Source organism: Colius striatus, chromosome 4 (genome assembly GCF_028858725.1).
Source record: "Colius striatus isolate bColStr4 chromosome 4, bColStr4.1.hap1, whole genome shotgun sequence".
NCBI lineage: Eukaryota > Metazoa > Chordata > Aves > Coliiformes > Coliidae > Colius > Colius striatus.
The window spans coordinates 55870817-55888315 of NC_084762.1; the positions used below are offsets into that span (position 1 = coordinate 55870817).

The following is a 17499-nucleotide window of genomic DNA, read 5'->3' on the forward strand; positions in this document are numbered from 1 at the left end:
CAAATAGGACAGAACCAACTTTTACCCATCCTAGATATGAGGCAAAACCCTACATGCCAGCTCTTGAGCAGTCAATCTAAAAATACTACAGAATGCACATTTTCTTCAGGATAATTATATACTGTCAGGAAAAAGTGCAATCTGCAGAACTTCTTCTATGATGTTAAAAAAAAATCTTTAAAAGAATTTAAAAATTAAGTACAATATAAACTTTACAAAGGAATTCTAACTAAAAAGTCTCCAATAAAAGTTCACAGAATATCAGAAGTAATTCTGACAGTTTTTCTAAAAAGCAAACAGAACACATCAGACTCAGAGCAGATCACCCTCTGTCACTGGCCCAGAAAGTAAATAACCTCTCTACTCTTTCATGAGAGCTCAAACATAATCACCTGCACTGAAAAGACTCATCTACAAAAAGAAAAACAATCACAAAACAAAATTCACACAAATACATGAAAATCTAGAAGATAACTACATAGACATGCTAAAAAACAACTATCATCTCTCCAGAACTCAGTAAATAAAATATATGTATACATTCTTTAGAAAACCAATACACAATTAATTTACTTTCTTACTTTTGTACAGCAAGTTCTGTATCAAAGGTAAGGGTAGTTCCAGTGTTCACCAGAAATACATATAGCTTCATGATGATTTCCTTAGGTTTCTGAAGTTTATAGCTTCCACTGCTAAAACCATTTAGAAACTAAAAAAAAAAACCAAAACACACAAGCGTTAATTTCACGTACAAGTTACATACACATATACACTTTTGGAAAAATACTTTTAGATTAACTACAGGGGCCACCATCACAGACCATTACCTGGCTCAAATACGAAATGCATTTTTAAAGCTCCACATACAGTTATTGACATCTTTCCTAGATTTTACAAACATGCATGATCTATGCTGTAAGTATTCATCAACTTAGAGCTACAAAGCTTACCTGCTCACTACTATCCCTACTTTTTTTTTCCATTCAGACATATAAAAGTGTTGGGAAAAAAAAAAAAACTATGTAAATGCTCTTTTTTAATTTCTCAGTAATTCATTAAAAGTTTCAAAAAATATTTTCCTCTGTTTTCAGCACTAGCTAAGTCTGTAGCTACATTCTTTGGCACTAATAGCATGCACAGAATAATCAAGAAAGTGCAGCTCAACACACTGGGCACAATTTCAAGTCCTGTGCCCTACAAGCATCTGGATGACTGACTGTAAGCAAATGCTTTTTCCAGTGTACATAACAGATAGAAATAATTTAGCTGCTTTGTAAAATAGAGAGTTAATAGGAGAAGAGAAAAAGGCTCAGAATTTATGAACATTTTCCTTCACACTAACAAAGCTGCTGTAGAAGAGTAACTAGCACTGCAGTCACTAATGATATGGGATTCTTTTAATGTGGAAGGAGTTGAGAAGTGAAGATGTAAAAGTTTTTTCCACTAAGTAATATTCTTACATTCTTATAAAAATGACTTTTTGGGATTGAATCGCTCCACAGGAAATCTAAGAAGTCCTCCTTTTCCCCGAAATATGAATGGGACACACATACAGAGTCTATGTATCTAATTCTACTATTCTTAAGTGAGTCTGAATCTGCATTTCCCTCTCTGTCTACACAGACAAAAATTATCAAACAAGAAAAATAACAAAAACATCACTAAAATAGGGAGAGGTTTTACCAGAATAATAATTCCAGAAAGTCAAAGAGCTTTCTTTCAAGACAGTAGCTTTCCACACACTTTTCAAGGATTAATTATAGTACACAAACTAGTCAAAATATGCATTTTCACAATAGGGCTTCAGAAACAGAACCATATCAAATAAAAAAAGCTCTGGTTAAATAATTAGATCTGAACTGAGCTTTGTCATCCTTATACTTGAATGCTACTGTATCCAGCATCACCAGTTTCCATTTATATTGGAAATATACAGTATAAACAAAGTTACTAGATAAACCGCTGCATAAAAAGAACAAGGTATCAAGAATTTATTATTTATCCTACATTTCAAAATTAGTTTCATGCATATAGAGAGATTTCTTTTCACAAAGGGTATGTTTGTGACTGTGGTCCAGGTAGAGTTAGAAACAACTATTAAATAATCCAACACTTAAATAAGCACCATGGAGCTCCCACCTAAAAAAGCTCTCTTCCACCTCAGTAGGCTTGTATAGTGTCTAGTTTTCATATAAACATTACAAGTTGAAGTAATACTAAAGAGAGAATCTCTCTGAAAATATCATGTACATTTTACTCAAACACTCTTCCATACCTTAACACTAAAGCTGACTGCTTAAGACTTAGAGAGAAAAAACATTAATCAAGGTAAAAAAATATTCATGACAACATTTTGCCATACATGCATCAGCAATCTCAAACTCTAACTTCAAGCAAAGAAAGAATTACCTTCAGGCACTATAAAAAGCTACTACCTTTTTCAAATTCAAGAGAGTAAATGCATACATTCACTTGATTTTTGGCAACGGAGTAGCATGGCTGTTCAAAGCCAGTAAAGATCTGCAAAGAAAAGATACAGAATGCAATTACATGTATAAAAATGTCAGGATTTTATGGTCATCACTGCATCTATCCCAGATACCAGTGTTTGTCAATGCCAGAAAGAATAAGTATGTGGTATAGTATCTTCTTTTTAACTAACTCTGCTATCCTATTGCTAAAAAGTGCTACACACTGGAATACTTTTGTCCCTAAGTTTGGTTTAAAACAATCCTTAATGATATTATTCAGTAGTTAGAAGATGGCAAATACAGCTCACTAAAAAGAATTGCTTGTATTTCCATTAACTGAAAGTATTTTTCAGAACTGTTGCAGAACGATGACAGGATGATGTTAAGAGCAATAGAGAAAGTCATAACAAAATGCAACTTATCTAAGAAAATCTAGTGTAAAAAAGGCACACATGCTACTACTGTTGAATGAATAGCTTTATCCTGCAGATGTATTCAACAGATTCCTCCAGGAATCAACTTCCTTACCTGAAACAAGGTAACCTTGTTTGTTAAGCCATTCACTTACTTTCAAAAAAATCATTTATTAGATTATGTGGGTTTTTTTTAATAAGCTGAAGATGTTACCATTCCTAGGTGCTTGTCACTGGCATACTTGCCAGAGGCTTCCTCTCCCAGAGCTGCTGTTTAAACCACAATGGAAACGACAACATTCAAAATTAGCCAGATCAGCAAAGATGGTCTTTTTAGGCTACTCTAGTTTATTTTAACTGTTGTCAGTTTTGTGCCAAAGGTGAAGGAGCTCTTGGCAAAGAAGAAGGTGATGAGTAGTTGGGCTCAGGGCATTCACGAAAGTGTACAATCAAGTTCTGAACTGTAAATAAACATTTTTTCTATCATGTTAATGCCATAGCAAGCTTTCTGAGAAGATGATCAGGCACTATAAAGGGTGATAATCCATTACTAAAAATAGGTTCGCTGAAGCCTGAAAGCCATTAGAACATGTAAATCATTCTCTACAGCTCATGCTACCAAGGGTAAACCAAAAACACTTAATCACAAATTTCAAAACCTCGTGATAAAACAAAAAGTTGCAAAACTATTACATATATTTTTACATGCATGGAACAGACAGCACTTCAGTATGCTGTTATGTGAACTACTACCTTCCTCCCTCCTGTCCACTTCCTCTTTACTTCTATGCAAAATACACACACATCACCTTGTCAAGAGCAAAGACACAATAAAAGGGGGAAAAAAAAAGTGTTAAATACCCTCCATTGGAAAAACAGTAACAGAACTGTCCTCTTCCAGGTTAGTTATCAACAGTCAGTAGTTGTACTTGAGCAAAATAATCTAAATATTCATACATTTAAAGAAATGCACATCAACAATAATAAACTACTGAAACACTTTTGCCACAAAGTAGGATTATTACACTATAATCGCTATTCTCCCAATTCCTTTAAAACCATTAAGAAGTCAAAAAATGAGTGTTGTTTCTTCCACTCAACATTTCAACAAATGATCCTGAGGGATCAGAACACTTACACAGCCAGGACAAATTTGTACAAATTGTTTACTTTTTAAATAACGAAACGAAAAAAGTAGAATTCACTCATTGCCAGATTTGCTACCAGTCCAGTGAGTACTTGCAGGAACAGAGAAATCATGTGAAACAAGGTTTCAGAGAATACATGCCTTTAACAACAAGCTCTCCTGCAGACTTACTGGTGCCCAATGAAGACAGGCTGCAGAGTCCACTTTAGCAGTAACTATGCTGAGTGCCTCTCTCCACTTGCCTATTTTCACAACACTGGAAGAAACTGAATTTTGAGATTTCTCTCTCTCATCTTTCATCTCCAAACAACATGTGTCCTAATCTTGCCAACAAAGATCAAGATTGAAGGAGAAGTTACATGAAAAAAAAATCAGATATGCCTAAATCTCTTTTCTTTCCAAGGTCAGGTTACAGCAGATTATTACAGGCAAGGTCAGCTACATCTCACCAATCAGTCTTTAAATTTATTCCCAATATTTAAGAGTATTATGATTCAGCCATAACACAACTTTTTAGCATAAGCTTGGAATCAAAGTTAGGCACTGTCATCAAGCTTCAATGGAACACAGTCATAAGCACATATGTTTTATTCTGCTTCTGTTTATATTACCTGTATTTTCAGGCTTTTGTAGCATTACATTGTTACAAAGCTACAAGCTTTTTAGTGTTACATTACTGAACCTTTAATTCATTTTAATAGAGGTGGAATGATAACAAAATTTGATAATTACTGAAGACAAAGCAGCAATTACATAATCAAATTTTAAGAAAATTACTAATCCATGAAGATTATTTGTTTGAACTGTGTGACCTGTAGTATTAGATCCATGCTAATAAACTAAATTCTTCAAATCATGAGATGGAAGCTTGTATGGTCAACAGCCATGAATTATCCATAAATGTTAAAAAATAGCTGGAAATTTGAAAAGGAAATTTCTGTAGCAGCTGCCAGAACAGGAAGAGGATGATAGACATTAATATAAGAATGAGATGATGAAAATTTAAGTAAGAATAGCAAAGTAGAAAAAACTTCCAGAATTAATTCAGAAGATGCGTATTTTCTTACATTACCTAAAAAACCCCACAAAAATCAGCCATGATTAAGTTATGCTGGTTATAACATTTATTTTACTGCTCTACATTGTTTACATTGCAATGCAATTACTACATCTGCTTCACTTCAGGAAAGTATTGCAAGCTTTTCCTATCCAATAAAAACTCTTCAAAAACCGAGTACTTTTGAAGACTATGTTAGTAATTTCAATGCATGTTGTTTAGAAATTCTGAAATGTATCATATTTAGTGCAGAACATGCTCACTGTGGCATCTGTAAAAGGAAATGAATGTCTGTTTATAGACTTTTCCTTTTTGTAGTGTGAGAATTATTGACGTTGCTTTTGCAGAATTAGAAGGAAATTAAGACAAGGAATTCCGACTGGTATCTCCTTCTGTGTAATGTGAATCAGTGGACTGACCATAAGACTGTTATCTGTTTGTTTGTAATGTTAACTAGAGTTTTAAATCTCAGGACTGTGGGGAATGGGTGATAATATACAAAAATCAGACATGCCCTGAAGGGATTGTAGGCGCCTCGAGAAGTTGTAAACCCTGGAGTACCTAATCAATGGGGAAACGAAGGAGGTACCTTGCGGCTGAGACAGGGAATAAAAAGCCGAATATTGTACCTGTCAGGTACTACTAGCTAGGACACCCGCTCTTGCAAGAAGGCTTAATAAAAGTGCTTCACTGCAGAGTCTGACCTGAGTCTTTCGCGAGAAAGCTTGTTTTGTTTCTCACAGTAGTTATAGTTCAGGCACCACGGTTTTCATGGCACTCCACAAATAATCCTATGGCTACATTAACCATGCATTTCTAATGTAAAGTGCAGAATCCCTGCTATATTTTCCAATTCTGATTGTTTTGTTGTTTCATGGTACAATCCTTCCCAACTTCACAAACTCAAACACTGAAATACGGCATTCTGGGTAAGACAAGACAGAAATTAGCATTTATCCTGTCTGGGTTTAAAATGAAGTTGACAATGCCCCTTTAAACTCATTAAGTTTCCTCTACAATATCCAATATTTAAGTTCATGCCTATGTTTTTGACATGTCATTTCCCATGCCTTCTTTATAACCTAGATTACAAACGAAACTTAATTTTGTTTACATTATTAACACTTTTTTCTTTAACTCCCTGGAATTTAATCTGAACTACACCCAAGTTATGGCTTTCCTTTAAACCTAGCAGTTTAAAATTCCACTTTCTACCACAGCAACATGTAGCAATACAAGGTACTTTGCTTTCTGCACTTGGAGAAGTACTGCTTCACATCTGTATACTAAGTGCCATACTTATCAATACCCAGATTACATAGGACCAGGAGGTTCAAACTCTTTCCCTTCTGTATATACCTTCAGGTTGGAAGAGGTTGAATTCTGACAGCCAAAGAGAACTTGCTAAACTAAAATACCTAAGCAAGACAAATGACTCACTGCAATTCCACAATACTAATTATTTGACATTCACATAGCTCTGTATGAACATCATGTGTATGCTGCTAATAAAGGAAGTTTCTCTCACTGCAGACCAGCTGAAGCATACTGCAGGCAACAGACAGTGCCTCCAACCCGAGTTACAAATGTTACCCCTGATTTCAAGGGTCAGGCATCTCATAGGCCACCACTGTAGATCTCCTGACTATCAAAAGGCCAGTTCATCTGAGGCAAAGGCTGACAAGTCTGTCACATGCTTGAAAGACTGAAGTGCTACTCCTAATTCACTGAGGATCTTATCTGGAAAAATATCTCCGTTCAAGAAGAATATATTTGTATTCCCTCTGGAGATGAAAAGACAACTTTGGGTCGCATTAATAACTTATAGTGTTTCATTTCCATACAGCAAATCTTAAGCTTTGTCTTTGAGTTGCTGCAATTTCTGTGATTTCATCTTTGTCTCCTCTCCCTTTACAGCAGGATTTCCTGTTTCACTTTTGACTCAGGAAACTTTGTGACAGACAATGATAACAGACTAGTGCAGAATACTCATTTCAATTTATTTTGGTTTTATCTACAAACTTGTCCTCTTACCTCCTTCATTTTTTTGAATTGCCCCTCTCAAAAATTGCTCTCTTGCTCCAACTTGCACACTTCACAGAGCAAAACATTTTATAGCACATAAATACAAGTATCAAAGGAAAATTAACATATAGACTGAAGCTGAATTTAATGAAGCAGATACCTTCCTTCACGTTAGTTTTAAGATCATCCCTAAAAGCAGACTCCAAGGAGCTTTTATTCAATACTGTAAATGATGCATCTAGCCAGAAATATCTTAATTTTGCAGACAAGTACTACAATCACCTGAAAAACAGACAAAACGGCCTCATTATGAGGGCACGCATTCTTTACTAAGCTTTTAGCAACAGAAATGCAACAACATAAATCTGGACAATCTCTTATCTGGACAAACAAGAGTTGGAAGGAAATATGCTTTAAAAGGCACTTTTAAAGCTTTTTAAAAATCCTTAAGCTATGTGTTGAATAAGTAGTAGGGCTCCTCCTGACCCAGTTGCATAAAATAATTTCGACTTCCACTTCACCAAAGTTTAACTAGAAGACCACATCTAATCACCGACGTACCTTTTACTCCAGGTCGAGAACCTGTCTCTCATTACCACCTTACATCAAAGCCTATATACCTCATGTTCTAGCCATACTGTAATCTTCAAGAAAGGCTGTCAATTCCTGACATCTGTAAGGTGCCATCTGGAGCTCTATTTATACTGCGTTGAGATGTGCGTTGAGAATGCAGCCACAGAGGCGGCTATTTAATTACAGCATCTCCAACAGTCACTGTGTTGTTAACAGCTCTCAAGCTCAGGTAGCTGCTGGTCAGTAAACCAAGTCTCAACACAAAAATCAAGCTGCAATTCTGCAGAGTAGCCAGAAAACATGCCTAAGCTCCTACTTCCCAACTCACTAAGGAGGAATTTCAAAACCCAGTAATTCAGTACACAGCAATTCCTAGTATAAGAGGCTTCCCCCTCCCTTTTAAGATTATTTTACACAATGCCAAACTTCAGCACTAAGAGTTACATATGACTGTCATATTCAGAATTACTCCTGCAAACCTGAATTACATCGACACTCCTCATTCAGCAAAGTACGTGTAGCAATACCTTGACAGATCCCCACCACCAACAGCAGATCAAAAGCAACTGCATCTGGGCTCATAAGAAAACAGCATTAAGAAGTAGTAGCTTTGAAACTGGTGTGGCCCAAAACAATGCAGCTTCTTACAAGTTCAGACACAACTTAGTTCATGAATTCTAGGAAAGTAATAGTTCCAAATATGTTTATGAGGCAACAAGCATGTTATTAGGCACAATTCCCTAGGTAGATAACTTTCAAACTTCAGATCTGAGGGTGAGCATTTATTTACACTGTTGTTTTCACTGATTTGAGGAGCTGCCAAAACACAATTAATTTAATGGATCAGACAAAAGTTATCCACACTTTTCAAAACTCCACATCTCTTACCTGACAGAAAGGGAAACTTGTGTGCCTCAGTTAACAGGTACAAATCAGAAAACAAACCAAAGGTTTCTGACAGTCTTTTTGCCAAGAAACTGTCCCTAGTCTGTTATGAAGTACTCTTTTCGTTGTTGTTGTTCTAATTGATGGAAACAGCTTTCCTTGTTTTTTGACAAAGTTAACTAAACGTTTTGCTTTTTTTTTTTAAAGTGTAATTCTGACATTTCAAAAGCATTTGGAGCTCTAAGTTTCCCTCCAATTATAGAGATTAATACATTCCCTTTGCAAAGAATGGTGCTCTTGGGTATATGGAGCTTCAGATGGTTTTGTTCAAGTTATTGACTGACTCCATGCCGGTGCAAGGTGTCCCTTTAGACACATACTTGTTAAAAATCATTAGCATGTAAAATCTTACAATGTTCACAAGCGATTCTGAAAAAAAAAAAAACAACAAAACAAAACAAAAAAAACAATCAAAAAAGTCCTTTATTTCTCACTCCAAACTCTTTGCATCAATTTTCAGTGGTGCAACTTTCCATACTTTTGTGGAGTAAACTGGATTACTTTACTGTAACAAGGTAGAAATGGCATACTTCCCTAGGTTACTGCTAGCTTAAATAAGTTCCATGGTCCAGCTCACTACACAACTCTACGACTGTTAAGCTACGACTAAGGCTGGAAAGAGGCTGATGAACCCAGAGAGTACTAAACATCAGCACCATCATCCAAGAAGACAAGTGAGAATTAGCAGAAGTCATTGTTCACATTTCTAATTGCCCAAGCCATCATCAGTCGCTAATTAATAACTTCTTACAAAAAAATAAGTGACAGTATCCTCTCAAAGCACAGGCTAAGACAACTCAAAACCAAGCAATTACTACAGATACAACTGAAGATAGTTTCTCAAAATACAGACTATGAGGCCACTTCTCCTGCCCTCCCCTCTCCAGATACACCATCCTAATGTTATAAGGCTTGTTGTTTTCTTCTATTTTATGAGGATAATACAAGGTAACACGGCCAGACCTACTTTACAGGATGAAGGCACAGAAAGTAAAACTAATTAAACAGCATTTATTTCACAGGAGTGAAATCACTATAGACAGAAGAGAAAGTAAGAGATTGGCAGTGCTCAAATGTAAGACAAGTAAAGATCCTTGTGATTTAGTCTGATTACCTACATAAAAGTCACAGGTACTTTCTTAATCAATTACCATTCATAAGCAACCAAAATTTAGAATACCATGAAAGTTTATCAATAATAAGAAAATCTATCATCATCTTTGTAAACTGTTCAAAATATTAGCAACTTTATTCATATGTATGTTTATAAATTTAGCATTTAAACTTTCACGATCAAGATGTAATTTCTCTAATTTCTCATTTCAAAGTTCCTTATAATTCACAGCACCTATAAACCTCTTATTATCAACACTCTTTCTTTTCAGTGGTATCTGAAACAGACAAGTAAATCAATGACATATAGTGTCAACATCCTACCTGTGCATACATGTTCAAAAGTCATGTTTAAAATTTTGCCAAATCATCTCACAGTATGTTAACACAGTTACAAACCACCTTTAGATCTCTACCAGCATCAATATGAACGAAGATAACAACAATGTATTGAGAAATATGGAAAGCTCCAGGATGAGTTTGAAGAATATTAAATTTTACCTTATCTCAAGAAGGTGTTTAGTAATTTTCAACTGCCCTTTGCCTTTCTGGGCTAAATCTTTGGTAGTTTAAAATACTTAAGGAGCACTAATAAATCCCTTTATGGGATATCGCCAACTTAACAACTACACTATCTAACAAAATAAAACAAAACCAGCCAACAACAACAACAAAAAAAAACCAATAAACATGCACAGTCCACAACCTTTGAGATACCATAATTGTTCTCCTACCTTATTAAACCCTGGTTGTGCTGTCTGCATCTAGAACATGCACGTGAAATTGTTGTTATAGTACATTTGCTTTTTGAAATTCTTTTGAAATAGGTATATTATCTCCTTCCACATAAGGAAAGTTTACACATTACACCCCCTCCTTTCCTTCAGCAGAACTGAGAATTGAGTCATACTTTCATTTTTTGTTTAAAGAACCATTCACTGAGATTGAATCAAGTCTTTTTCAATTAGTAGATAACACAAGTATTTATAAAGAATATTTGTTCATCATAATAAATAATAAGTGACCTTGAGTTCACCAGCAGAATACTTGCAATAAAGCATAAGCATAATATATTGGAAGAAAGTTGCTAGTCCAGTTACACAATAGATTCTTATATAAGAATCTTCATCTGAATTTAATAAAAATACACACTCTGGAGGATGGAAGGAAAACTGTATAAAAAAATGCACCATTTTGTCAGAATGAACTGTCTATCCTAGGTAGAACTACGCTAAATAAGAGTCAAATAGGCACAGTTTTGCAATACTGGCACAATCACTTGGCATCAGCAAACCCAAAATAAAATCTGAGATAAACCACTGACATTTAGAATCCCTGCAGTATCAGAAAAACACTACCATTCAAGTAAGAGCAAAAATTACTGCAGTCATATCTACAATACATATAATACACAAAATAACATTTTACAGAATGTACGTAAGCATATTCAATCATATTAAAAAGCAGCAGGTAAGTCAGTTACAAAAGAGAAACTGAACACTAAATCAAAATACAATTTGTGAATCTAGGAGCAGCTATCTTAAACACTCAGAAATTAGATCTTGGCGAACTATCACTAACAGAATTTATACTGTAACTTTGCTAAGAATGATCTGATTTTTGAATCCATGACAGAAGTAAAACTTCCTCTTTAAATAGTTCTTCAATGCTGCTTTCTACCTCTAAAATACACAGTTTCCAATCTGTTCGAACTGAACACAGCATACTGGCTTTTTAAACACAACTTCAAGAATAATAATTAAGGCTGATGTAGTTTTCCTGTCACACAGATACCAGTTTCACCTAATCCATCCAAACAAAAAGAACGGGCAACTGAAAGACTGAACACACTATTTTACCACCACCACAGCTTTCCTATTCTCCTGAAAAGGCAAAAATACTGTTCCAAAAATTAGTCTTAGGAGGTTAGAAAACATGAGTTGTTTTGTAACAATAAAAGGATGTTCTGAAGTTAAAGACCCATTAGAATGTTCCATAAGCAGAGCTGCTCTCAAATATACACACATCATTCTTATTAGACCTATGGCATTACACACCAAGACAGATGCAGAGGACATTTAGTACTCAGCTAGTCAACAAAGCAGTTTTACATTTTACATTTTACTTTCAATCAACAGGTAATTAATACCAGTCAGAGAAATTCATATAACACTTGAAGAAGTCATTTCACATAGAAAACAAGCTACATTCTAGAACTGCTAATTTTTAAAGATGCACAAACTACTAGAGCTGTATTTATAGCCCACTGTAATCATTTCACCTTGATGCGATAAAGACTGCAGGCCCAGCTGCAAAATTTGTTTCCAAAAGAAACTGTTAACATCTGGAATGAACGTAAAACACTGTGCTGAGCTGTTGCTTGAGCTGGTAGCTTGAGCTTAGAACCCTATTGGAACCACGGATGGCAAACCTGAACAACAAAATAGAAACACCCAGAGATGAACAAAAAACATACGAGAATTGCTGTGACATCCCAGGTGGTTCTCCTGACCAGTCAATAGCAGTAGCCAGTCTTATCTGAATCTCTGAAAATTTTGTACCAAGATTTGGTTTGATATTTGCATCAACAAATGTAAAAAACTGAGATTTAGTTATTATTTATGTATTATTCATAATTTAGATATGCTTAAATCCCATTACAAGACACAGCACCAAAGTATATCTGCCTATGTACCAATCCTATGTACAAATGGGGATAGAAAGAGTTGACACACAGCCATGATGTCTTTCAATTTCTTTCAACTGAACTCAAAACCAAATTAGAAGTGAATCTGCAATATGAATTAACTCAAACAGACAACTGACTTTCACAATAACCAAAGAATGCTCATTACCTCACAGAAATCCTTATTAGCAATTTCTCTATCACCATTAATCATGTTGTAGACTTTTACAGCAAAGAATTCACCTAAGCATCTTTCAACTTGTACATTGAAATCACTACTCTGGTAAGCCAGCTACAAAACAGACATTTTATAATGCTAGCAATCAGATTATTAATTTACATTTAGGGACTTTTTTTTGGCTGCTTGATATCAGTGCACTCCAGCAGGTCTCATAGTATAATACAATATTATTATGTAGGTTGGAATCTTGTAATCAAGTGCTTCCTACTCGATAATAGTGATTATCAACTATAACCAATACTATTAGTAGCATCCTTGAAAACAGTAGGGTATTAAAAATTTCCTTTTTTTTTTTATTTCTCCTCTTTAGAAACTCTTCATCTAATGTCTGAGCTATGGACCAAAATCAGGAGCACAACTTTCTTGAGCATATTGCTCAAGACCCATGCCTGCTTGGACACTGTCCAAATTACTCTGAAGTAGCTCATGGGAGAATCGGGTACGCAAGCTGCAGTTTTTCATTTTGACTTGCTTCACTTTACCACAAGTGAACCCAACCTGTGCAACAAAAACCTCAAGATTCTCACACAACTCTGAGCCAGCCTCCCACAGAAACTAACTGTTAGAATAAAACCAAATAAAGACAAGTTCCTGTGTGACCTACTCTAGATGTCCCTGCTCTGGCAAGGGGGGTGGACTAGATGATCTTTTGAGGTCCCTTCCAACCCTTAGGATTCTGTGATAGGCTTAAAACCACACTAATAACAACTTATCCTACAGGATAACATATAGGGGTTTTTTTCAAACAATCCTACTGTAACTACCACTTATCAAAAGGGACAAACGAACATATGCTACTCTATACCTTCACATACACTCGCCCCCTACTTAGTCTGAATAACTGAAACATAGGTTAGAAATTCTAGTTTTCACCTTAATTTCTGCAAGGCTATGTAACCTTAGCTGTGTTCAGATGAGATGCAGTGACAAAAAATGTTTTAAACAGATACCGAAAAAGACCTCAAAATAGTCCTTGCCCTCTTCTCCATTCAGAGTGCAAGGCTTCTGCATATGCTTCTAATTATAAATATGGTAACATGACATGTGGAGAGAGCCAGCCCTTCAATACGATCCCAGAGACTACCAACCCAAATCTGTGCCAAGCACAGGGCTAGATCAACACAATACACAGCACAAGATAGCTTTGCCCTTTTTTCCCCCCTAAATCTACAAAACATGAAGCTACTTGCACAAAATAGGTAGCAATAATATAATAGTATAAAATAATATAATCCATTATCCCAAAAGATTCTGTTTGTACTTCCAGTTCTATAAGTGGCATAGCTGAAGAATATCATGTTCTTTACTACTTTGTTTCTTTACTACTCCCAACACAATAAAATAAAGCCATTCTGAGTTCCAGACAGCATTCAGAATAAGCACAAATATCCCTTCCGCACATTTTTTAACCTAAAATTAATGACATCTACTTTTCTTTCTTGTCAATATCATTTCTTGCCACTAAAATTTATATTAGAACATTGGATATCAGTGAAGTCTTTTCTTCATGTGCTCCACCTTCTAAAAGCTTCCCAAGGAACTAGATGTTAGACATTTTTGAAGTTCACAACTTAAATAGATCATAACAGAGCTTCAGTTTTCTTTATTGTTATGAAGTATCTATAGAGTCTAGTGATCCTCATAGTACTTCTTAGTTGTATCAACCAACTGCAAGAAGCATGTGTTTCCATCCCCATTATTTCTCCAGCACTGCTGAGGTACTTTTTACCATGCAGTCAACCAAACACCTTCAGAAGCATGTTTCCATAAATGCAACAGCATGAACATGTACATTTATGTAAGTGGCATTAAAAAAGAACGAACTCAACCTCTTCATTCTCCCCAACAAAGGAATAAAGGTGAAAGGTGCAAATATGAACTACAGGGAAGGGTTCAAGGCCAGACATCCCACTTAATTACTTCACACAAAAAACAAGTGATTCAAAAAACTCCAACACTATGGCTATAAAACAACTAAAGTTTCTGGATTAGTATCTGAGTATTAATTCAGCTCTTGTTTTCTTTCGTCTCTAGATGAAATTAAGTAAGAAACACGAGTGTTACAAAGACCAGTTGACTTAATTTTCCCGGTATTCATACTAGTATTTCTACCTCTAGATCACTGTTGGCCAAAACTTTAGGAGAAAGAAATGCCATCGTAGAACAACAAAACATCCTGAAAGTCTATCAGAACCAATCGCGAAAAACCGATGGGAAAAATCAGAACACAACATATGCTTCCTCGGGAGCAGAAAAAAGTAAACAGCCGATGGAAAGGCAGAACGACGTTTGTAAACACAACGCTTCTGCACGGCGCTCATCCGACCGCTGTCAACGGCGAGCAAGGAGGCGCAGCCAGGCTGAGTCATTCCTTATAGTAACTTCACAGCGAATCCCTCACCCTGGCAGCGGAGCCCTGGGCAGGGAGAACACCCGGCCCGCCCGGCGCCGACCCGCCACCGCAGGCCCCCGTCCTCCGCCTCGCCCCGCCCTGGTTGCACCGCAGTCACGCCGCCACCCTGGGGAATCCGTAGAAGTATCCCGGACCTTCCCGAATCACTACCTCCCCCCATCCCTACCCCCTCCTGGCTTTGCCGCCCGCCCCACGGGTGTAGCCCCAACTTCGGAGCCGGTACCGCCGGCCCTGGTGCCAAGGCCGCCATCCTGGTAATGGGGTCCCCGCCCTCCCCTAGTTGGGAGGGGCCGCGACGAGGAGCGGGACGGCGGGGGGAGCCGGCGCCCCGGAGATGGCACTCACCCGAGGGTCCCGCGGCGGCGCCGCACATCCTGCGGCGGCGCGTCTGCCGCCCCCCGCCGTGCGGCCGGGCCCGGCGGCTTCGCGGGGGCACGCGCCGCCTCAGCGGCCACCGCGCCCGGCAGGGAAGGAAGGAAGGAGGCGGCGGATCGGCCGGCAGGCGGAGAAGGAAGGCAGCGCGGGGCCGGCCGCGGAGCGCGAGGACGAGGAATCTTGGCGCAGCCGCCGCCGCCGATGTTTGTTATTGTCGTCAGCCGCTTCCGGCGCGAGGGCATGCCGGGAGAGGGCGGCCCGGAGGAGGAACCGCGGGGCGGAAGCGGTGGCGGCGGCGTGTGGGGACGCAGAAGGCGGAAGTCGCGCCCTCGCATTCTGTCCGGAAGACCCCGGAGACCGGTGGAGGGCGGGAAGGGCATGTTCTGGCCCTGATCGCAGGGCCCCGGCTACACAAGCGTTAGCGCAGCGGGGGCAAGAGGCGGATGGTAGCCCTTTGCTGCATTGGACGAACGTTAACTTTATCCCTCTCGGGAGCAGAGGGCGGTGCCGGGTGTGCTCACTGCCCAGGCTGGGTTTCTCTCTCCCTGCGAGGGGCGCGGGGAAGGACAAGCCTATGTAGGGGCTCACGGAGCTTTTGACACAGAGCAGGTTGTAAGCCGCAGGGTTATTCCTGTCCGAAGAAAATGAAAGTAAACCTAACGGATGTCACTTCCAGGTTCCTCGGTTGACACAGATTTTTTTAGAGGCTTAGCCCCCTCAACTCTTCTTTGAAATGAGGGCGTAGACACATAAATCAGAAGAGAGCAGACTGGGGGGGGGATGCAGCTTGAGTGGGTCACAACGCTGCAGCACATCCAGCAAAGATATCTTCAGCACAGCTTACGGCTCTTCTGCCAGGTTGAAGAGCTGCTTGCAAGTCTGTCATGCTAAAGACAGTGTTGAAAGGTCATAACCTGTGACAGATACTTGTTCTTGGAAAGCACTGACATGGGCTTTTGAAAGTAAATACTGCTTCACTCCCCACTAGTTGCCACCTTGTGGCATCTGATAAACAAGTGGTCCCCAATTTTGCAGCTCCCTGGGAGACATGCCCTAACTATCCACATTCTGAAAGACCTTGGCACATCAGACTGCAACAATGAATGGAGCTGAGAAGACACCGGTACTGAGATGAACAGACGTAATGTAATGAGAAATATAATACAAGTTTCTAACAAGGCAAGTCAAGTCAGCTTTGTGTCATATAACGCTGATTATGTCAAAGTTCAGTATTGTTTTAGTTCTACAGGTGCCAACTTCTGCTTTTTGGATCTCGTAAAATTATCTTCTCCTTCATAAATTCTTCAAATGTGTTGAAGGACTAATCTTTCCTATGCAGGAAATGACATCCAGCTATAACTTCGCAAGAAAATGCCATATGTGCTATAAACAAGGAGGTAAGCTAGAGGTGAAAATCAACTTTGAGGTTTAGTAATCCTGAAGGACCAGAGAGCCTCATTAAACTCGTATTGAGAAGAAAATACTGAGACACACCTTTTGCAGTTTGAGGAGCTGAGAGATCAGCAAGAGAAGCAGCAGCAACTATTCAGACACTGAAGCTGTAACACCAAGAGAGATGGTAGTTTTCTGACATGGTACCTCTGCCACTCAGGTTCTCAGCAATGGCATAAAGTGAGTCTCCAGACACTTAAGCACAGTTCAGTTTTTTACAGCATGTGTGGGACAACTTGTTTTGAGAAGCAGCTCAGGCAGGACTGAAGCAGGAACTGGGGAGTGAGCAAAGTACTGCCAGCTGAGCAGGTTGGTCTACCTTGTTCTTCTACCATTTCATTATGTTACTTCCATTCAGTGATCCAGAGCCACTTCGTGCTGAGCAACTAATTACAGCCCATCTGAACAAACCCAAAAATTTAACAATATATCTAGCACTTCTGTTCTGAAAAAGCAATCTTTTATGAAGATTATTTTGCTCCAGGATATATTAAAAGAAAGCATTAATTCAACTGCTGATAATTCTTCACATTTTCAAAGTACTGTACGAAATGTAGTTTATTGTTTCAACACACCTAGGATTCACCT

The 17499-nt window shown here is 38.2% G+C and overlaps 1 protein-coding gene across 9 annotated transcripts in view; it reads right to left on the reverse strand.

Annotated features, from left to right (window-relative positions):
- RB1CC1 (RB1 inducible coiled-coil 1) overlaps positions 1–15681 on the reverse strand; it is a 74425-nt gene extending 58744 nt beyond the window's left edge. For 6 of the 9 annotated variants that reach the window (XR_009818594.1, XM_061994677.1, XM_061994675.1 and 3 more), the window contains exons 1-3: positions 15430–15681; positions 2436–2520; positions 582–709 (exon numbers count right to left, since the gene is read on the reverse strand). Coding sequence is in view for 8 of the 9 variants with exons in the window: in XM_061994677.1 (XP_061850661.1) it covers positions 582–709; positions 2436–2468 (161 nt within the window). In the remaining variant the exon portion in view is untranslated. Of the gene's footprint in view, positions 1–581; positions 710–2409; positions 2521–15429 lie in introns of all 9 variants that reach the window. The other 3 variants (XM_061994679.1, XM_061994678.1, XM_061994680.1) reach the window with 3 other exon arrangements.
- Between the last annotated feature and the right edge of the window lie 1818 nt (positions 15682–17499).